At 41.9% G+C, this 23,386-nt stretch overlaps 2 protein-coding genes across 2 annotated transcripts in view; one reads left to right on the top strand and one right to left on the bottom strand.

The window, feature by feature from the left end:
• The window catches only part of LOC108415618 (protein NLRC5-like), an 802,877-nt gene that overhangs the window by 19,372 nt on the left and 760,119 nt on the right, over positions 1-23,386 (bottom strand). Inside the window, 1 exon segment of the mRNA XM_037540830.1 lies at positions 2,171-2,344. Within this exon segment, the coding sequence (XP_037396727.1) occupies positions 2,171-2,344 (174 nt within the window).
• LOC108415395 (NACHT, LRR and PYD domains-containing protein 3-like) overlaps positions 1-23,386 on the top strand; it is an 843,678-nt gene that overhangs the window by 85,048 nt on the left and 735,244 nt on the right. The window lies entirely within an intron of this gene.

The raw sequence follows: 23,386 nt of genomic DNA, 5'->3' as shown, positions 1-23,386 counted from the left end.
ACACAACCAACCTCAGAAAGTAACTAGTAACTACTAACTGTTACAAACTAACAGAAAAGAAACTTGGCAGAACGCCAACTACACGCACTCAGTCCCACCACGCTCTGCTCGCTCCACTGCTCACACCCGCGCATGCATAGAAAAAGAAAGAGAGAGAGGAAAAGAGAGAGCAAGGGAGTCAGAAAGACAGAGAGAGACAGAGAGACAGAGAGAGGGAGACAGAGCTAGAGCGAGAGAGAGAGGGAGAGAGAGAGAGGGAATCAGAAAGAGAGAGAGAGGGAGAGAGAGAGAGACAGAGAGAGAGAGAGGGAGACAGAGCTAGAGCGAGAGAGAAAGAGAGAGAAAGAAAGAGAGAGAGAGAGAGAGAGACAGAGAGAGAGAGAGAGACAGAGAGAGAGACAGAGAGAGAGGGAGACAGAGCTAGAGCGAGAGAGACAGAGAGAGAGAGAGAGACAGAGAGAGAGGGAGACAGAGCTAGAGCGAGAGAGACAGAGAGAGAGTGAGAGAGAGAGAGAGAGAGAGAGAGAGAGAGAGGGGAAGAGAGAGATAGAGACAGAGAGAGAGAGACACAGAGAGAGAGCGAGAGAGAAAGAGAGAGAGAGAGAGAAAGGGAGAAAGAGAGAGGGTGAGAGAGAGAGAAAGAGAGAGGGAGTCAGAAAGAGAGAGAGACAGAGAGAGAGGGAGACAGAGCTAGAGCGAGAGACAGAGAGGGGGGGAGAGAAAGAGACAGAGAGAGACAGAGAGGGAGCGAGAGAGAGAGAAAGGGAGAAAGAGAGAGAGGGAGAGAGAGGGAGAGCGAGAGAGAGAAAGGGAGAAAGAGAGGGAGAGAGACAGAGAGAGAGAGGGAGACAGAGAGAGAGAGAGAGAGACAGAGAGAGAAAGGGAGAAAGAGAGAGAGAGAGACAGAGAGAAAGATAGAGAGAGAAAAGGAGAAAGAGAAAAAGGGAGAGAGACAGAGAGAGAAAGGGAGAAAGAGAGACAGAGAGAGAGAGAAAAGGAGAAAGAGAGAGAGAGAGAGAGAGACAGAGAGAGAGTAAGAGAGAGAGAGACCTAGAAATCAGGTGACTGAGAACAACGCAGTTACTTGTGATTGGAGGAATTGGTGACATGACCGGGACTGGAATTATGGGAAATGGAGTCCTGGAGCGTGCTAGCCAAGGGAGGAGATCCCAGAATTTTCCCACAGCAGTGAAATACATGAAGGTACTGAAAGGCTGAATCACTAAAACCTGAAATACACCTGGTATTTCTCACAACAGCTCCTCTGAAGTTAAAAGGTAAATATGAAGGATTTACAAGTAACACTTCATATTTACCTTTAACTTCTGAATAAGTGCAGCTGGAAGTAATTAGTAGTGTGTTATGTAAAAAACGATATATGTGTAAAGTAAGTACCAGAAAATTACTGCTAAATACCACAAATTTACCTTCATTAAATATTAGTTGACTTTAGTTCTGTAAAATAAGGATCTATCCAGTTCTCATTCACCAGTCTCACACTTTCTCTTTAAAGGGGAACTCCATCCATTCAGCTAAATGAATCAATCATTTAACACTTTAGATGTAAAAATCATTCAGAGCAGTTTGGAGTGAAATGAGCCTTTCTAAAGAAATTTACAGTCAAAATTATTCACCATTATAGTTCTAGGAACCAGACGTTTTCATGTCTGCACTACAAATATCACCATTTTATCTGCTCCTAAATGACCAGTGAACTTACACGTATCTCAGAAGCTTTTATCTGTCATGCTGATCGTGGTGAACTAGTGCTAAACTGAAAAACTATGTTTTCTTTACAACGTTTTCCTTACAACGCCCTGCAGGAACCTCTCCACCCTAAATGCACTCTGGGGAACGATTGGCCTGCAGAACCGCAAATTTACACACCTTCAGATTCACTGCAGCAGAAACTGGATTCTAACTAGGAAAGAAATGTTCATGAGTGAAATAAATTAGTCGTCAATAAACACCCAACACATCTCACTGTTAGCCGTTAGCTTAGAACAGACTGGCTCTCCTTATATTTTCAGTAAAGAGTAAAATTACTACAAGTAAACATCATGTCTGTCTTTCTGTCCTTCAAACACACAAACACACACACACATGAACACATCAAGCACAGAAATAGCAAAGTATGTTAAGGAGGCAGAAAAGTACAATGAATTAATACCTGAGTGTCTCCAGTTTACAGTGTTGATCCTCCAGTCCAGCAGAGAGCAGCGTCACTCCTGAATCACACAGACGATTATAACTCAGATCCAGTTCTCTCAGACTTGAGGAGTTTGAGCTGAGAACTGAGGCCAAAGCTGCACAGCTTCTCTCTGAGAGACGACACTGAGACAGCCTGTGACAGAAATGATATCAGATACATATCATCACACCCTAAAATACAAACAGACCTACAAAACACTCACCAGGAAAAAAGACATTCTGACAGAAATCATCTCCCTGACTCACAAACACAGTTCACTATTACGTGAGAAACGAGCTGAAGATCTAAAAACAATTATTTGTGTGATATATGTATATATATCTTTTATCATTTATATCATTATCATAAGAGGTTGCACGGTGGCGTGGTGGGTAGCGCTCACAGCAAGGAGGGCTTAGGTTTGATTCCCCTGCCGGATGACCAGGGTCCTCTCTGTGTGGAGTTTGCATGTTCTGCCCGTGTCTGTGTGGGTTTCCTCCCACAATCCAAAGACATGTAGTCAGGCCAATTGGACTTCTTTCGGCTGCGCCCTTTAGGGGTCGCTGCAGCGGATCATCTGCCTCCATCTTGCCCTATCCACTGCCTCCTCTACTTTTACACCAACCATCTCCATGTCCACCTTCACTACATCCATAAACCTTCTATGAGGTCTACCTCTTCTCCTTCTACCCGGCAGCTCCATCTCCAACATTCTTTGACCAATATATCCACTATTGCTCCTCAACACATGTCCAAACCATCTCAACCTGGCCTCTCTGACTTTTTCTCCAAACTGTTCCACCTTCACTGTCCCTCTGATCTGCTCATTTCTAATCTTGTCCATCCTTGTCACTCCCAAAGAAAATCTCAGCATCTTCATCTCCGCCACCTCCAGCTCAGCCTCCTGTCTTTTAGACAGAGCCACAGTCTCCAAACCATACATCATAGCAGGACGCACTACTGTCTTGTAAACCTTATCTTTCACTCTTGCTGCTATCCTTCTGTCACACATCAGCCCTGACACCCGTCTCCACCCACTCCATCCTGCCTGCACCCTGTTCTTCACCTCTTTTCTACACTGTCCATTGCTCTGGATGGTTGTCACTCCAAAAGCACACCTCACCACTGTCTCACTATCCTCATACATGTCCTGCACCACCCTAACATACTTTTCAGCTACACCTGACTTCCTCATACAGTACCACAGTTCCGGTCTTGGCACCCTATTCTATGCCTTCTCTAGATCCACAAAGACACAATGTAGCTCCTTCTGACCTTCTCTGTCCTTCTCTACCAACATTCTCAATGCAAAAATTGCATCTGTGGTGCTCTTTCTGGGCATGAAACCAAACTGCTGCTCACTGATCTGGACCTCTTGCCTTAGCCTTGCTTCAACAACTCTTTCCCATACCTTCATGGTGTGGCTCATCAACTTTATACCTCTGTAGTTACTGCAGCTCTGCACATCACCCTTGTTCTTAAAAATGGGGACCAATACACTGCTTCTCCACTCATCAGGCATCCTCTCACTCTCCAGGATTTTGTTAAACAACCTGGTTAAAAAGTCCACTGCCTTCTCTCCTAAACACCTACATACCTCCACAGGTATGTCATCTGGACCAACTGCCTTTCCATTCTTCATACTTTTTAAAGCTGCCCTCACTTCCACCTTACTAATCCTCTGCACTTCCTGATCCACTATCTGTCCCCCAGTTGTCCTCCTCTCTCTCGTTTTCCTCATTCATTAGTTCTTCAAAGTACTCCTTCCATCTACTCAACACTCTCTGTTCACTCACTAGTACATTTCTCTCTCTATCCTTTATCAACCTAACCTGCTGTACATCCTTTCCAGCTCTATCTCTCTGTTCAGCCAAACGATAGAAGTCCTTTACTGCTTCTTTACTGTCCGGCCTCTCATACAGCTCATCATAGGCCTGAGCCTTTGCCTTTGCCACCATTCTTTTCACTATGTGACTAGCCTCACAGTACTCCTGCCTACTTCCTTCATCTCTCTGGTTATCCCACTTTTTCTTAGCTGCCTTCTTCTTCTGAATACTCTCCTGGACTTCCTCATTCCACCACCAACTTTCCTTGTCTTCTTTCCTCTGACCAGACAAAACACCCACCACATTTTGCCAGTTTCTCTCACCACCTTAGCTGTAGTTTCCCAGTCCTCAGGTAGCTCCTCACTGCCCCTAAGGGCCTGCTGCAATTTTTCCCTGAACTGTCTGCAACCAACTTCCTCCTTCAGCTTCCACCATCTAATCTTTGGCTCTGTCTTCAATCTCTTCCTCTTCTTTGTTTTTAATCTCATTCTACAGACAACCACCCTATGCTGCCTTGCTACACTTTCCCCTGGTACCACTTTACAGTCTCCAATCTCCTTTAGGTGGCATCTCCTGCTAAGGATATAATCCACCTGTGTGCACCTCCCTCCACTCTTGTATGTCACCCTGTGTTCTTCCCTCTTGTGAAAATATGTGTTCACCACAGCCATTTCCATTCTCTTTGCAAAATCTACAACCATCTGACTTTCCGCATTTCTGTCTTTCACACCATACATACCCAGCACCTCTTCATCCCCTCTGTTCCCTTCACCGACATGTCCATTGAAGTCTGCACCATTCACCAATCTCTCCTCTCTAGGGACACCATCTTCCACTAAATCCATCTTACTCCAAAATTCCTCTTTCTCCTCTAACTGACAACCACCCTGTGGTGCATATGAACTGACCATATTCAAAATTACACCATCAACCTCCAACTTCAGGCTCATGATCCTGTCTGACACTCTCTTTACATCCAGAACACTTTTCAGAAGCTGTAGCTTTAGGATTATCCCTACTCCATTTCTCTTCCTCTCTACACCATGATAGAACAGTTTGAATCCACCTCAATGTTCCTGGCCTTGCTTCCTTTCCATCTTGTCTCCTGGACACACAAAATCTCTACCTTCCTTCTCTCCATCATGTCTGCAAGCTCTCTGCCTTTACCAGTCATTGTCCCTATGTTCAGAGTGCCTACTCTAACCTCCACACTCTTGCCTTTCCTTCTCTCTCGCTGCCTTCTAACCTGCCTTCCTCCACTCCTCTTTGATGGTCTTCGCCCTACAGTAGTCCAATTTGCACCGGAGGCAGTCCTTGGCAAACATATTTGTGATCCGCATGATAGTTTTCGCACAAGTTTTACGCCGGATGCCCTTCCTGACGCAACCATCACCATTCATCAAAGTACACGCCTAATGGCTGGTTTCTCCTCAGATCTCAAACACTAACATAATATTGTTAAAAGAAGAGGTGATGCAGCACAGTGGTAAACAGGCTCCCGTCCCAACTTTTCTGAAATGTGTTGCTGGCATCAAATTCAAAACAAGCATATATTTAAAAACAATAACATTTCTCAGTTTCATTTGCTATGTTGTCTTTGTACTATTGTCAATTAATTATAGGGTTTAAATCATCTGCAAATCAGTGTGTTTTTTTTTTTAACTCTTTGCACAGGTTCTCAACTTTTTTTAGAAACAAGGCTGTAAAGTCATATAAGACAATAACATAAATTAAAAAGATAAATAATGAAGACGTAGAATTATAATGAAACACCAAGTTAAAGAGAGGCGTTAAATCTGTGCACTGAGCTTTACTCTCTGAAAGAGTCTCTCCATGTTTTCTGTATTTTACTGAAGGTGTTTGCAGATGGTCAGTATCTGCAGATCTAAGATCTCATGCTGGAACATAAACAGACTCTGTGATGTAAGTGATGCTTTTAGCTCATTTAGAGCCTTAAAAACCAGTAGCAGAGCTTTAAATCTATCCTGAAAGATGCAGTCAGTGCAGCTCTTTCTAATCGGGAGTGATCTGATCTCTCTGGTTATTTTTTTTTAGGATTCGTTCTGCTGCATTCACTGTAGAGGATGGACTGAAAGACAAGCACAGATCCTTGTCTGTCCAAGTTTCATCTTCAAATTACTCATTACAAATATTAAAGCCACAGATTTTTTAATCAGTCAAAATCCAGCACATTTTTCTTTTTTATATAAACATCAGACAAAATTCATATTATTTTTAGTGAAACTGCAAACAACCAAGATGCAAAATACAGTGAGGGGGGGGGGGTCCTGGGGGATTCTAGATTATTTACTCTCACCGGCCAGTTGCTTGTTAACACAAATAGCTAATCAGCCAATCACATGACCGCAACTCAGTGCATTTAGACATGTAGAGACACAACTTGCTGAAGTGCTGACCAAGCATCAGAAAGAGGAAGAAAGGGGATTTAAGGGACTTTGAACGTTGCGTGGTTGCTGGTGCCAGACAGGCTGGTCTGAGTATTTCAGAAACTGCTGATCTACTGGGATTTTCACGCACAACCATCTCTAGGGTTTACAGAGAACGGTCCGAAAAAGAGGAAATACCCAGTGAGCGGTCAGTTGTGTGGACGAAAAAGCCTTGTTGATGTGAGAGATCAGAGGAGAATGGGCAGACTGGTTCCAGATGATAGAAAGGCAACAGGAACTCAAATAACCAACCAAAATCCCTGAGGAACGTTTCCAACACCTTGTTGAAAGTCTGCCACGAAGAATGAAAGCAGTTCTGAAGGCAAAAGTGGTCCAACCTTTTACTACCTTGTACCTAATAAAGTGGCAGGTCAGTGTATTATTGTCAGAATTTTTTTTTTTTTTACTTTTTGTTTTTCACTGTTCTTGAATTTTATTGTTTGTAAATCATTTTCTGATGCTTCTTGTGTGAGCAGTGCTCTATAAATAACAATATTATCAATAATAATTTTTATTGTTATATTATTATTATTAGTAGTAGTAGTAGTAGTAGTAGCAGCATTAATATTATTATTAGTATTATGATTATTATGAACAATATCTTTTTTCACAGTTATTGAAAAAAATTTTTTTTTAAATACTTGAGGTTTGACTTGCCTCCATTAGTTTGGTCTCTTCTGGTCACACTTTGCTCTTTCACTCACATTTGTTAATATAATACTGACATGACATAATATTATAATGACGTGCTGATAGTAAATTTGAAGAAAAGGTGAGATTTTTTTACCTTATACTTTCTTAATATTCATACTATCATCTTCATTCAGGAGGCAAACAGAGGCTTTTCCCCTGTGTATAGACTAATAGTGCTCAGCATAAAGGCTAAAAAGCTATTGTCATATACAACATTTACAGAAATATTCCATGCCTGATTAATTAACAAACATGTCCCAGATTCTTGGAAAGGCGTATTATTATTTTAAGGAGAATGTAAATTCGAGTACTCGTTTATATCAATGATTATTCAAAGCCTTTAAAGAGCTGTTCAGGAAAATCCTATTGACTAATTGTTTTAATTAATTACAGAAAATACTGAAAGACCCACTGGACACTGCAGGACCCAATATGTTCGGTAATCTATTTCTAGTGAATTTTTCAGCAGATTTTTAATTCATTTCTTCAAGAAACAGGCTTTGTGACCTATTTTCACGTAGAGTGGCACAGCTACCCAGCACAGTCAGGTGAAAAGGAATTGCTGTATATATGCTGGGGTTTGGTGTTCAGTGTAAATGAAAAATAAAATTTGATATCTTGGGTAAAACTGTTTTATTCTACAACTGTATTATTCTTAAAGTGCTTGAATTGGTCCTATCCTAAAGATTGAAAAACAGACCTTAAACCTAAACCTTAAAAGCAGTTTTTCCCATATCATTACATCACGTGCCACATGGCTGGGAGGATATTCACTTCATCAACAAAAGTTTGTGGACACCCCTCCTAGTTACTGAGCTCAGGAGTTTCAGTCAAACTCACTGTTAACGTGTATAAAATCAAGGACATAGCTTTGCAGTCTAGATAGAAAAAACACTGGCAGTAGAATAAATCATACTGAAGAGCTCAGTGACTTTAAACCTGGCACTGTCTCAGGATGCCACAATTGCCACAAGTCGGTTCAAGAAATTTCTGCCCTGTAGATCTGCCCCAGTCAACTAGGAGTACTACTATTGTACAACTGCTCAGATACACAAAACACTCACAGAGCAGGGCAGTCAAGTTCTGAAGCATGTGGCAACTAAAAATCGTATAACTCCATATTAATGCCCATGCTTTTAGAATGGGATGTCCAACAAGCTAATAGGGGTGAGATGGTCAGGTGTTCTCATACTTTTGGCTACACAGTGTAAACACACTGGTATGTAGATGGCAGGTGAACATTTTCTTCCTAGCATTCACCTTTTGCAAACTTATGAATAGATGTGGTAGTTTTATAACATGAAACTTTACTGAATCCATATTGACAATCTACTGTCAGTGTGTGTGGCAGAGGTGAGAGGTGTGGTAGTTACGGTTAAGTTAAGGTTGGCTCTTCAGTGTCTGGCTCTACTCACCTATATAGGGTGTTATATGTAGCCCTGTCTTAGTTTAATTGATGACATAAAGGTATGGTGCAGATTAACTGGCACAAACAGCCGATTTTTGAATTGGTTAAGTTTTAAATTGTATAGTGGCTCCGTATCCTGGCACTGGAGAACCCCTGTCCTGCACTGCTTTAGAGGGGACACTTTGGAAAAGCAGTGATGGCTGATTATTGAATTCACAGTAATTCACTACAAAAATGCAAAAAATGTTTAGATGTAAAATATATCTTGATGAAGCAGATGCTGCTGTAATGTACTTCTGTTCCTCGCTGTTGCTGTTTGGCACTTTTCTTCTATTAATATGTTTCTTAAATAATTTCTTCCTGCTTTAATGAAGTTCTGAAATTCTCTTCTATTCCTCTACTGTCATCTTCTGCTTCAGCCACTGGTCTCCCTCAGCCCCCCGAGCAGGACACCCACCTGCCTCATAATACACGGCTCTGATCAATAAACAAGGAGATCCACAAGAACAATATATATGATGTCTTTTCAGATCATTTTAGGAAACCCACTAAATAAAAAACACAAGCTTTAAAAAATATTTTTTTTATTTTACTTTTTTTCTCCTCATCAAGGAACCAAAGCAGGCTCTTCCTCACTTCCTCAATCTGCTCCAATACTGTACCACCTTCTGCCTCTAATATTCTACCATGTTCAGTGTAACACCTTTCATTCTGTCCTCTCTTCTTTGATTGAGGTTTTAAAATAGTCCATAAAGAAGTATTAATAGTGTTATTTCTAAAAATTGAATGTTTTTATTTGGTGGATTTCCAAATCTTAAAAGTTTAAAAAGGTAACTGTGTCCTGAATATTGCCTGTTCAAAATGTAACTTGGACTGATCTCAGAACCTCATTTCTTTCTACTTGTATACTTTTACATCCCAACCCTGCACATTGTAGTGATTTCCTGTACCAACACATCCACTTGAACTCAGTAAGGGCTTGTTAACCAGGGGTTTTCTGGACTGCATTCCACTAAAATCATGGAATACTTTACACCTAAAATTACTCTTAAAATAAATAGTACGTTAAAATGTGTAATAATAAAAATACTCACACAGCTTTTCTGGATGCTGTAACAACTGGCAGAAGCCTCAGAAAACATTCCTCTGATGGGGCATATTTTCTCAGGTCAAATACGTCCAGCTTTTCCTCTGAGGTCAACAACACAAACACCAGAGCTGACCAATGAGCAGGAGAGAGGGGGACTTCATCTAGACGGTGATAGTTTCCTCTGTTCAGGTATGTCTGGACTTCCTGCACTAGAGAGTGGTCATTCAGTTCATTCAGACAGTGGAATAGGTTGATGTATTTCTCTGGAGAGAGATTCTCCCTGAGCTTCTCCTTGATGTACTCGACTGTTTCCTCTCTGCAGTTAGAAGTGCTTCCTGTCTGAGTCAGCAGGCCTCGTAAGAGAGTCTGATTGGACTCCAGTGAGAGACCCAAGAGGAAACGGAGAAAAAGGTCCAGGTGTCCATTCTCACTTTGTAAAGCTCTGTCCACTGCACTCTTGAGAAAATCAGTCACTGTTGATTTTGAATGTGTTTGATGTTCCAGCACATTTCTGTTCTGAGAAATAAAGGAGAAAAATACAAACAAAGAAGCCAGAAACTCCTGAACACTCAGATGGACAAAGCTGAACACCTTCCCCAGGCGCAGCCCTAACTCCTCTCTGAAGATCTGAGTGCAGACTCCTGAGTACACAGACACTTCTCTGACATGAATGCCACACTCTCTCAGGTCTTCCTCATAGAAGATGAGGTTGCCTTTCTCCAGCTGTTGGAAAGCCAGTTTTCCCAGAGCCAGAATCATCTCTCTAGTCTGCCGAGGATCAGTGTCACATTTTCCATGGTACTTTTGGTCTTTGTGTTTGATCTGAAAGATCAGGAACTGTGTGAACATTTGAGTCAGAGTCTTGGGGATCTCTCCACTCTCTGCTTCACCCAGCATCCTTTCCAGAACAGTGGCTGCAATCCAACAGAAGGCTGGTATGTGGCACATGATGTAGAGGCTTCTTGATGTCTTTATATGTGTGATGACTCTGTTGGCCACACTCTGGTCACTGATCCTCTTCCTGAAGTATTCCTCTTTCTGTGGGTCACTGAATCCTCGTACCTCTGTTACCTGGTCAACACACTCAGGATGGATCTGACCACATGCTGCGGGTCGAGAGGTGATCCAGAGAAGAGCAGAGGGAAGCAGATTCCCTTTGATGAGGTTTGTCAGCAGCACATCCACTGAGGCTGACTGTGTTACATCAGACAAGCTCTCATTGTTCTGGAAATCTAGAGGAAGTCGACTTTCATCCAGACCATCAAAGATGAATAAGACTTTGTACTGATAATAATCTGCTGGTTTTAATTGTTTTATGTCTGTGAAAAAGAGACGAAGAAGATCAACTAGACTGAGTTTTCTACTCTTCACTGAGTTCAGCTCCCTAAAAGGAAGTGGAAATATGAAGAGGATATCCTGATTAGCTTTTCCTTCAGCCCAGTCCAGAATGAACTTCTGCACTGAGACTGTTTTTCCAATTCCAGCAACTCCATTAGTCAGTACTGTTCTGACGGCTGTGTCTTTAAAGAGGTCATTGCATTTGATGGGTCTCTCCTGTGTTGCTGGTCTCCTGGACGCTGTCTCAATCTGTCTCACCTCATGTTCAATATTGACCTCTCCACTCCCACCTTCTGTGATGTAGAGCTCTGTGTAGATCTCATTCAGAAGTGTTGAGCCTCCATGATATGGGATTCCTTCATTAATTCTGTGGAATTTCTTCTTCAATGAGGATTTGAACTTTTGATGACAAGCAGGAGCCAGTTCTGAAAAAAGTTTATTACAATAAACAATAACAATAAACATGTTAATGTCTGACATCCTTACTACAAACACAGTAACACACATTGCCCTTCTATTAACACGGAGCACAATATTAAACTGAACTGTGCTCTGTGGTTCTTGTCTAGGAACCATCAGCAAAATGAAATAACCCTTTATTATCTAAATTAATTGTGATCATCTTCTTGCTCTTTTGTCCTTAAGAAATTCCTTCCAGATTGTTTATTTTGAACTTTCCAAAATTACTCTGCTCAGTTTACTCGTCACTTATAAAAATAATGAACTTTATTATGGAAAAGAAATAATGGAATGTGTTCTGTATCAGGGAAACTGTGTCAGAACAGAGAGTATATGTACAATGGGGTGGAATTAGTGATTCTGACAGGAATGGAGCCCCCTGGTGGCACATTTTTAAACTAGTGGAAGCCACTACAGAACAGAACAGAACATTTGTTTTTCCATTTTAACTTATTTTTAGACATTTTTACTTGTTATACGTAACTTTATTGAGTAATATTTTCTTGTTATATGAGCAGATAATTTTACTTCTTTTAAGAAAAATCCCTGACACAAATAAAATCATCTGTCAGTACAGTGAGATAATTTTACGTAATAAAATAACAAAATAAATAAATTTATTATGAACAATAAATCTACTCTGTATTTTCATGGGGACCCTAAGCCTCATGCAAAGACCACCACTGTATATACAGTCTTTCCAGAACTGCACAGTGTTCCAGTGGGACAGAGTTCTTACTGGTTTGTAGTGTGCTGGCGAGGTCTTTCTGGTTCATGTTCCTCAGGACATGCAGTGTGATCTGCAGTGTTCCTTCTCTGACAGTCTGATCCACCTCACCCTCCACCTCCCTCTCAGAGCATGCTGAGAAATCTGGACTTAGCACCTTCTTGAACCTCTTCAGCTGATTCTTCACCAGAGAGATGACTTTGTGCTCCAGTTCCTGATTGGACATAAACATTAACAGAGAACAGCTGAAACACCACCATGTCACAGTTCAGTGGTTCTCACATCAGGACCACTGAGAAACTTTAAAACTGGTCTGCAGAGTTTTTTATTTAATAAAAACACTTGATAAAAACAACCAACTGCTCAAATCACATCATCCATCCATCCATTTTCTAAGCCGCTTCTCCGTCAGGGTCGCGGGGGGGTGCTGGAGCCTATCCCAGCAGTCTTTGGGCGGAAGGCAGGATACACCCCAGACAGGTCGCCAGTCCATTGCAGGGCAGACAGACAGACACAGGCAGTCACTCACACCCAGGGGCAATTTAGCATGTCCAATTGGCCTGACTGCATGTCTTTGGACTGTGGGAGGAAACCAGAGAACCCGGAGGAAACCCACAAAGACACAGGGAGAACATGCAAACTCCACACAGAGAGGACCTTGGCCGCCCGGCCGGGGAATCGAACAACGGCCCTCCTTGCTGTGAGGCAACAGCACTACCCACCACGCCACCGTGCCGCCACTCAAATCACATCAGTTTACTACATATTATATATTATAAAACTTGTGGTGTGAATTGAAGAGGGACGTCCACAAATGAAGACAGAAGAACATTAAGGAAGTGGAAACGTTCTGCATGGAGGAGATGGTCTGAGACCCCTCAACAAGTGTTCTCCACCTTTGATAAGCATTACAGAAAACAGCTCAGTGCTATTATTCTCTCCAGAGAAGGCCAGCGAAGTGTTACTGAAGAAAACATGTTTCTGTTGTTGTTCCAGATCACAGTGTAGAAATTAAAATATGCTGCTGACCCATTTCTTTATGCTGGACATGTCACTCACTGCACGTGTGACTCATATGATATACTGACTGTAGCTCATTTTCTTGAAGGCTGCCAATGATTCTGGAGCTGAATGTAGGCAACATGCTGTTATCTGAAATTTTCACAGTTATACACTTTATATTACAATTACCAATGTTTTTAATTGCGATATGGATATTTTTTTTTATATTTGATCAATTTTTAAAAATATTTTATTTTAATTGTTTATTATGGAAAGTTAAGCAAAACAAAATGGGACAATATGTATTTGGAAAAACTGAAAAATACTGTCTAGCTGTGTTATATGTTCTCTAATACACATCTACTATATTAGTTACAGTTTATTCACTTTATTCAGTTCCAGTTTTAACACATTTACATTTAGGAGGCAAATGACGATTCACAGAACACAAAAGATATTTTGCAGCACTGACATGCTGTTAGATCATGTAGACATGCTTTTAGATCTTAGGTAGTTACCTGTTACTAACATTAGTCTCTATGGTCTCTTAACCAAATCACAGATATCACTGATTAAAGATGACCAGGCAGTATTGATGGGGATCAGTATCAGATCTCAGAAGGAAAAAAGAATGATGTGATCTAACCCTGTAACAAACCTATCCTGAAACAGCCCTCAGTCACACTGTGTGATGTGATGTTAGCTGTGTAGATCTTCCGGTGGGGTAGTGGAGTGTTGGAGTAGTTAATACTACAGGCTGATTGGAGATTAATGTGAGATTCTCAGGAGAAAATAAACACAGTTTACCCACAATTATATGCATATACATGTACAAACACACACCTGGAATATGGAATCCAGATGGGTCATGGTGATCTTTGCTCTCTCCTTTTGGGCGCTATGGAAAAGCAGGAAAAAAAAAACAATTAATCTATATGATATTTATACAGCATGAACCACTAAACAGACCAACAGGTAAAAACTACCATGATAAAATAAATTAAAGCTGCATAAGTCTAAACTGAAGATATGTGAACCTCTACAACTTAAATAGGTGAAGTACAACAATGAATGATCTTTACTCTTTGGATCCCCCTCCCATTCCCACCCACCAACACAAAGCAAGCTGTAGAACCGACGGTGACCAGTGGATTTCATTTAGAGTTTGTTAGCATTACTAAACACTGTCTTGACTTCAATTTCTAGAGATGAGGTAGACAGTTTATTACCAGTATCTCCTTTCTATTTGGATATAGATGACAAAAGTATGGCCTTATGCTAACGTGGCTTAAGAGGACATCTGAATATTCAATACAGCCTACATAGAGCGCATTGACTGTGGTCCAAAGCTAAAGCTCAAGCTCTAAATTGGATTAGTTTAGACTGAGGAGGTCTGGTAATGTCATTTGTGAGGGATTCAACTGGTCAATTTGTACAGGATAAAGTCTCTTTATAATTTCTAAAATTTACCCCAGATAGCCTGGATCAAAATGCCATAGCTTGGACTTTCACATCAATAAGTTCATAGTTCAAACGGATCTCAACAAAAAACGGCAAAAATGAACTTCCAGTTAGTGCCAGTTAGAACAGTATTAGGCTAGAAATGTTTGGTCAATTAACTTTAAAATAAGCCCCACCAGAACAGAAATCGGGGACATATAGGGGAGGAGTCTTGTGGTGTAGGGGTGGAATCTTCTGGTTTAAGGGAGGGTATTATAGAATCACTGAGAAGCGGTCAGTGTAAACACAGACAAGTTGTTTGTTCAATACAGCAGTTTTCCAAACAGGGTTTCTCACGCACATAATAAACATGTGCTGATTTCATTACTAATGTTTTTTCTTTTCATGCTCTACATGTTTCGGGTTATTTGTACAAAAATTAAAACAAATAAATTCAGAAATGCACATATAATGCATTCATTAACTGTTTTAAATTGAACATTGTTCTTCCAGAAGATATTCCCTCAGTTGGAGGTGGAGAGCACTGTCTAACACACTGCTCCAAAATCTCCCATAGCTGTTCAACTGGGTTGAGATTTGGTGACTGTAAAGGCTGCAGCACAGCCCAGACACCTAAAGGCAGATGTCACTGTAGTCCCTGTTTCTATGGAAACACTGGCCAGATGAGCAGCCTTTGTGACTGAAGCTCTGTGTCCAGTAATGAACCCTCTTTCACAGTCATTTACATCCAAAGCTGAGGTCAGATGGGTCAGCTCAGCATTTTTATACATGACCCAGAGCACAGTGGGATATTATTTACTTAATTCTATCATCCAGCACACCTGTCTGGAAGCATCTGCACACGGATTGTTTCTCCACTCATTTATTTATTTATTTTTTCTTTAAATTTCTCACTTGTCCAAACCAAATTCAGCTCAGAAAAACAATAATAGAGTAAATCTACTCTACGTTATTAGTACTAATAATAACTATAGTGGTACATGATTTGGTGCCCAGTAGCTTATAAATAGAATAATTCATCTGGGGTAAAATCATAACTCTGGAGCCATTTGAGAATTCATGTGTAAAAAGTAGGAAAATTATGGTTAATCCATGATAAAGAGGATTAACAGACATAAAGCTCAGCTCTTCTCTTAAACAGGGAATCTACCAGTAGCTCTTATTATAGTGATCTGAGATGGATTGGCTATGCCTCGATCCAGACAGTAGGGGGCGATCACAGGCTTTTCCTCATTCTAGATAAAGCCATCTATGGGGAAACTGCACTGGTGTTTACAGGTGATCTTTTACTCCCTCTGTTCAGGGGGGTAACAAATATCCATGATACTGTACTCACCTCAGTTCAGGTGAAGACTCTCCCTGTTTGAAGTCTATGTCTCTATCCATTGACGCATCACTCTTCATAGACACACAGCTGGGCTCAGGAGAGTCTGGTCTCTTACTCTGAAAGTGACTAAAACACATTCAACCATCTGTTAAGAGCCCTAGTCTTTACTGCATCTCCCACCATCACACAGTGACTTCATCTCTTATTACACTCAGTCATTTCTCTAAACACTCTTTGGAGAAGGTGAAGTGGAAGCTGCTACTTTTTCCTTCTACATTTGGCCGACACACGTCAGAGTGACACACATGTATTACACGCTTTCTGTGAATGGACTTCATTTTATGGCTTGAAAGTCTTTAAAACTTCATTTTCTTCTTTGGTGTTTTTGACACAGTATTAATCAAAGTCAGTGCTGAACCTTCAGAAAAGGTTATTTTCCCACATCAGGCTGTCAGATTAGATACTATATAAGCTGTTTTACCCAGAAATCAATGGGTAACAGTGTTAAACTCAGCGACCATAGTCCTCATTAAGCTGATTTAGTTTTTTTTTCTTCATCTTTCTCTCTTTCCTCTGCCCTCTCTTCTCCTCTGACTCTTGCCTGAACACTTTCCTCTCCTCTCTCCTCATCTGCTCCTCCCTGAGCTCTATCCTCCATCCATAATACATCTTCCCTCTCTGTCTACAACAAACACTTAATAATCATATGAATTATTACAGGCTGCTTATTTTTCAGTCACAGTTCTAACTGCCTTTTTTAGCCGTTGCTAAATGAAGTCCTCAACATTTCGTCTCCAGTCAACAACATAACAGCCTAACTGCACCTGTGTGTGCGGCTCAGTCTAACGTATTGGACTTGTTGTGGGAAGTGAGTCTCTCCCAGAGAAAGAAGTTCCTGAATGTGGCCACAGACACAGGAAAGTGTACGTCACTGGTGGAAGTCGAGTTCCTTTAGTCGGATATAAAGTGTGCAGATAAGCTCAGGTTGCAGTGTAGTAGTTACTGAAGAGAGCCGGCATAAGAGCTACGCTAATCCAGCTTGGAGAGAGCCAGGAGAGAGACGAGTCATAGCCCCCCTACCTAATTACCCTAGGTCCCCAGCCTGGGTCGGGTGATGGGGGTATGTGCCCCTGTCCCCCGGACCCTGTGTAAATTTCCAAAACAGCTCCATCGCAGCTCCATCGCTCCACAAACTTCCCAGAGTTCCACTGACCCGTCCCTACTTTTTTGCAACATGTTGAAAGCACCAAATTTGGAATTTGCATATTTGCACATTTACAAAAAAAAATTATTAAATTTCCTCTTTGAGCTGTTTTTAATTAAATATCTGTAAAACAAATTACTATTTTTTGTTTTTCTTTGCAGTTCATTTACCTTCCCAACTTTTGTGAGTGACATGTCCTGACCAATTTCTCTGACCACTGAGATTGTCTCTGTTCTCTATTCACTTTTCTAAGATCCACATCCAGGTGCAGTGGAGTCTCATAGTTGTGGTCAGTGTAAGAACATTTATGCTTCATGCACATCTCACCTCTGACGTTCTTGAGTCTTGTGTTCCACAGAGCTGCGCCTTTTGGAGGTCAACCAACGAAACATTTTCTTTCAATTATGTTACTTGAATCTTCAGCAGGAGCTACACAAACACTAAACATGTGAGAAAAGACTGTTTAGTTAATGTTTACATAAAGAAATAGCGCAGAAGAAATACAGGTGTTACTCATAATGATGCATTCATAACAACCTATGAAGGTAAAACCACAGAGAGGAACCAAGACTCATAAGGAGAAACCCCATAAGATCTTGAAGAAGAACCAGTTCTGGATAATATGAAGATGAATTACTCCACACACAGTAGCCCAATATTCAGAAAGGGTCCATACTACCAACTGTGATGATGTGTTTCTAAGCTTTAAGTGGTTCCTGAGCTATGAAACCCAAACAAATGTCTGCATTTAAAGGTTGAAGGGTTTAATGAAACTGTAGTTTTCAGCTGTTCACATATGCAGCTCTCTGCTTCTGTGTTCTCCAGCATAAAAGACTTCAGTCTGCTGTTGTGTGAGGGTCGTGTAATTTAACTGGTACCATTATTTCCACCTTCTATCATATCCCCATGTGTCTAATGTGCAGGTGTGTAAAGAGTAATGAGAATCTCTACTGGAGTAAAAATACCGTTACTGTGTTGATCATTTCAGTACAAGTATTAATAAAGAAAATGACTCCAGTCAGAGAAACTAAGAGGTTTATTAGAAAACGACTCGAGTAACCGAGTGACTTTTATTCATAATCACACCCTTAAAAAATCTGTGAGACGACTCAGATACACGGCTGGAAATAAAGTGGAAATAAACACAACATTACATGAGAAAATGTTTCGAGTCTTGAGACGGATCACAGTTCACTCCGCTAGTGCAGGTTAAACATCTCTCTGTGAACTGTGTAAGGAGTAAAGTTTACACTAAACCTCTTAACTTCCAGTCCTAAACAGGTCAGTGTGCGTTCTTCAGCAAATGTACTGAAATTTCAACACTGAACCACTGAAAACCAGAACTGGTGGTAGTTCAGCCCATTTAATGACAGCATGTTAGTGCAGACATTAATGCTGAACACAGAGAACAGCGCAACCACACAGAAAAAGAATCATCAAACTTTTTAATTTAACCATAAAAACTTCATAGCTGGTGATGTTAGTTTTTGATTTGTGGGGGGCTCTGGGAGCGAGGTGGGGGTGGGGGGGCGGTCTGCAGCTGCTACACCATTTAAGGTGGAATGGGAAATCTGAATACGAGGCTAATGAATGAAAAGCCAATTTCACTTGTGTTCTAAAATAAAATAAGCCAAGTAGGAGCAGAGTAACAGATACAGTGCTGTGAAAAAGTATTTGCCCCTCACCTGATTTCTTCTTGTTTTTGCTAATTTGTCACATTTAAATGTTTCAGAATATTAAACTACCTTTAATATAAGATAAAGACAATGTGAGTGAACACAAACTGCAGATTATCATTCCGTTTATTGAAAATGGGGATTTATTCTAAATCTTTATCACCCATGTGAAAAAGTAATTGCACCCTAATAACTGGCTGTGCCACACTTGGCAGTAACAACTGCAATCAAACAACTGCAATAACTTGCTATGAGTCTTTTACATCACTGTGGAGGAATTCCGGCTCACTCTTCTGTGCAGAATTGATCTAATTGGGCTACATTGGATAGTTTTAGAGCAGGAACTGACCGTTTAAGCTTTGAGATGGGATTCAGGTCAGGACTGAAAATCTGCCAATATTCCACATCAGGGTTTTATTTTGTAAAGCTCAGAATGTCAGTCGAGCTCTCAGATGAAGAACCCAGGTTCAAACTGTTCAGACTGATCTGTGAAAAATCTCTCAGCTCTTATTTTTCCCGTCCATGGTCAGAATAGAGCGCAAGCCTGGAAAGTGAAGGTCAGTGAAATATGAGCGGGTTTTGACCTCAGCAGGTGATTTTCAGACAGAGCCGCTGTGTTTGATTACTACATCCAGCTGTATCTCCCCAGGAATAAGACCATCTGACTCTGCAGTTCAGCTCCATACAAACATCATCAGGAACCTGCAGATTCCCTTGTTGTACAGATTACTGGATTTGGCAAAATCGGGAAAGAGACGGAGCTCTGAGGAAGCCTGGACACACAGACTGCCGGACTAACCCGCTGAGACGGAGCTCTGAGGAAGCCTGGACACACAGACTGCCGGACTAACCCGCTGAGACGGAGCTCTGAGGAAGCCTGGACACACAGACTGCTGGACTAACCCGCTGAGATGGAGCTCTGAGGAAGTGATTTCTGCCCATTTATTTCTGATCGGCAGGAAACAATAATGGGTGAAATATTCTTTTTAAACACAACCACTGGACAGTTGATCTGGAAATTGACCATGACACTAAGCCTGAGAGACGCCACTTTCTTTATCACAAAATATGTTGTTAGATGTTTTGTTTATGTGCACAACACGCAGGACAACTACAGCTTTAAAGTGCTATATAATGAAAACTATTCATTAAAGTTTGAACCACTGACAGAACTTAAAGCTATAATTAACCTGCAGAACAACTTTACATCTCATTTTAAAAGCCATAAACAACTTATTCCAAATATTTATTAACATTCAATCTGTGGGCATTCAAGGAATCTTGTAACCGGCAGCTTTTTACAGGTGCCTTATGGCTGGAAGCTGAACAGGGTGACATTTAGCAAAAGGTTAAGAACAAATATTTTCAAATAATTAAACGACTCTGCAGATGTGGAAGTGGAACCGGACTTAACATGATTTCCTTCTTACTACAAGTGATGCTTTAGCGTGAGGGTAAATATAACAGGGTATGTAAATGTAAATGTAAATGTCATGTACCTGGGTGTGTTTTCCTTTCTGCATCTTCAAGACGAGAGTTACTCGACTGCCAATGTCACAGAAAGAGTCTTAACCAGTGCTCCTACCCATATTATCACAGTTTTCCTGTGGCCACTATAAACGTCCTGTGTTACTTTCGGTTTCACTTACTGTGTTTTTTAGCGCTGGATATTCTTGAAGGTCACGGCGAGGAATCTTCGTCTAGTGGGTCATACTCAGACAGAAGTCCCCGTCTACTGGAGCGCCATCCACACATGCGCAAAGGAAGAAACTAAACTTTGGGGACAGCTGAATGATACTGAGACGTGTCCGTGTGACTCTATAAATAAACTGATACTGAGACGCGTCCGTGTGACTCTATAAATAAACTGCTACTGTGATATCAGTGCAGTGGACACTGATTTGTAGTGAACACGTCACAAACATCTTTAAACCTTTAGTTACTGCATTTATTCTTTGTCCAGGGTGTTTTCTGCTTTCCGCCCAGTGACTGCTGGGATACGATCCCCATCAACTGACCCTAGGTGTAAACAGTCCCTGAGCCCCTGCAGTGACCTCCTCTACAGATTCATGTCTGTTTTTAATGCAGTGCCATCTGAGGGCCCAAAGGTCACAGCCAGCAAATCCTGGTTTTAGGTCTCCTCCCTCACACAGAGACCCAGATTCTCTGAGTCTTTTAATGTTATTATTTACAGCAGATGATGAAAAGCAGAAGTTCTTTTATATGGAGAAAGGTTCTTGAGCTGTAGCTCTATTTGATGGTGCAGTCTTTCACAGAGTGGAGAACCTCCTCATCTTTACTTCTGAAAGACTCTTCCTCTCTGAGATGATGTTCTACGCCCAGTCATGTTACTGACCTGATGCCTTTCAACCACCAGGTTAGTTTTTTACCATTTCACAGTTTTATCAGCCTTTTGTTTCTCTGTCCCAACACTTGGAGTTGTTCAAAATGAGCAAATACCTTTGAAAAAGCTCACATTTTTCATTTGATATGTTGTCTTTGTTCTACTGTCAATGAAGGATGGAGTTTAAATGATTTGCACATCATTGCATTTTGTTTTTATTTACATTTTGTACAGCATCCCAACTTTTTTGGAAACAAGGTTGGAAATGATCTCTCCATTCTCCTGTTCCACCAGGGGTTCTCGTGTCCTGCTCAGCCATTCATGTTCCAAAGAAGCAGAACCAACTTCATCCAATGTAGAGAACTGTAGAATGTTAAGAAATTGTGACTGCATTTGTTGCGATATATGTGAGTATTCTGAACTGTACAGGGTCTGGTAATATGCTCGAAATGAATTATTTACCTCTCCATGGATCAACACCTTATCGTGGTGGAGGGGTTTGCATGCTTGAATGATCCTAGGAGCTATGTTGTCTGGAGCAAAAGCTCCTGGTAGGGTCTCTGATGGCAAACTGGTCAAATTCCCCCTATGAAAATAATTTAAAAACAGGACTTGTGTACCCTGCCCGGAACAGGGTTACTGGGGCCCCACCCTGGAGCCAGGCCTGGGGGAGGGGCTCTCCAGCGAGCGTCTGGTGGCCGGGCATTTACTCATGGTGCCCGGCCGGGCCCAGCCTGAAGGGGTTACATGAGTCCCCCCCTCCCATCGACCCACCACCAATGGGAGGGGCAGTAGTAGGGGTTCGGTGCGTTGTGGATCGGGCAGTGTCCGAAGGCGTGGGCCTTGGCGTTCTGATCCTCGGTTGCTGAAACTGGCTTTTGGAACTTGGAATGTTACCTCACTGGTGGGGAAGGAGCCTGAGTTAGTGCGCAAGGTTGAGAGATACCGGCTAGATATAGTTGGGCTCACCTCAACACACAGTTTGGGCTCTGGGTCCAATCTCCTTGAGAGGGGCTGGACTTTTTCTTTTCTGGGGTTGCCCATGGTGAGAGGCGACGGGCAGGTGTCGGCTTTCTCATAGCCCCTCGACTCTGTGCCTGTATGTTGGGGTTTTCTCTGGTGGACGAGAGGGTAGCTTCCAAATGCCTTCGGGTTGGGGAACGGGTCCTGACTGCTGTCTGTGCTTATGCATCGAACAGCAGTTCAGAGTACCCAGCCTTCTTAGAGTCCTTGGGAAGGATGCTTGAAAGTGCTTCTCCTGGAGACTCTATTGTCCTACTGGGGGACTTCAATGCTCACATGGGCAATGACAATGTGACCTGAAGTGGTGTGATTGGCTTTCTCATAGCCCCTCGACTCTGCGCCTGTATGTTGGGGTTTTCTCTGGTGGACGAGAGGGTAGCTTCCAAACGCCTTCGGGTTGGGGAATGGGTCCTGACTGCTGTCTGTGCTTATGCATCGAACAGCAGTTCAGAGTACCCAGCCTTCTTAGAGTCCTTGGGAAGGATGCTTGAAAGTGCTTCTCCTGGAGACTCTATTGTCCTACTGGGGGACTTCAATGCTCACATGGGCAATGACAATGTGACCTGAAGTGGTGTGATTGGGAAGACTGGTCTCTCTGATCTGAACTTGAGTGGTGTTCAGTTTTTGGACTTGACAAACCACAGTTTGTCGCATCACGAACACCATGTTTGAACACAAGAATGTCCATAAGTGCACATGGCACCAGCACACCCTAGGCCGCAGTTCAATGATTGACTTTGTAGTCGTGTCATCGGACTTGCGGCCATGTGTTTTGGACACACGGGTAAAGAGAGGAGCTGAGCTGTCAACTGATCACCACCTGGTGGTAAGTTGGATCAGGTGGTGGGGGAAGATGCCAGTCAGACCAGGCAAACCCAAACGTATAGTGAGGGTTTGCTGGGAACGTCTGGCAGAAGATGAGATTGATCTTCAACTCACACCTCCGTCAGAACTTTGACCAGATATCAGGGGAGGTGGGGGAAATTGACTCAAATGGGCCATGTTTCGCTCCTCCATTGTTGAAGTGGCTGACTGTAGCTGTGGCCATAAGGTAGTTGGTGCCTGTCGGGGCAGTAATCCTCGAACCTGGTGAGAGACGCCGTCAAGCTGAAGAAGGAGTCCTACCGGGCATGGTTGGCCTGTGGGACACCAGAAGCAGCTGGCAGGTAT

Source organism: Pygocentrus nattereri, chromosome 9 (genome assembly GCF_015220715.1).
Source record: "Pygocentrus nattereri isolate fPygNat1 chromosome 9, fPygNat1.pri, whole genome shotgun sequence".
Classification (NCBI taxonomy): Eukaryota; Metazoa; Chordata; class Actinopteri; order Characiformes; family Serrasalmidae; genus Pygocentrus; species Pygocentrus nattereri.
The sequence above is the reverse complement of the archived record's forward strand: the minus strand, read 5'-3'. Positions and strand labels throughout refer to the sequence as shown.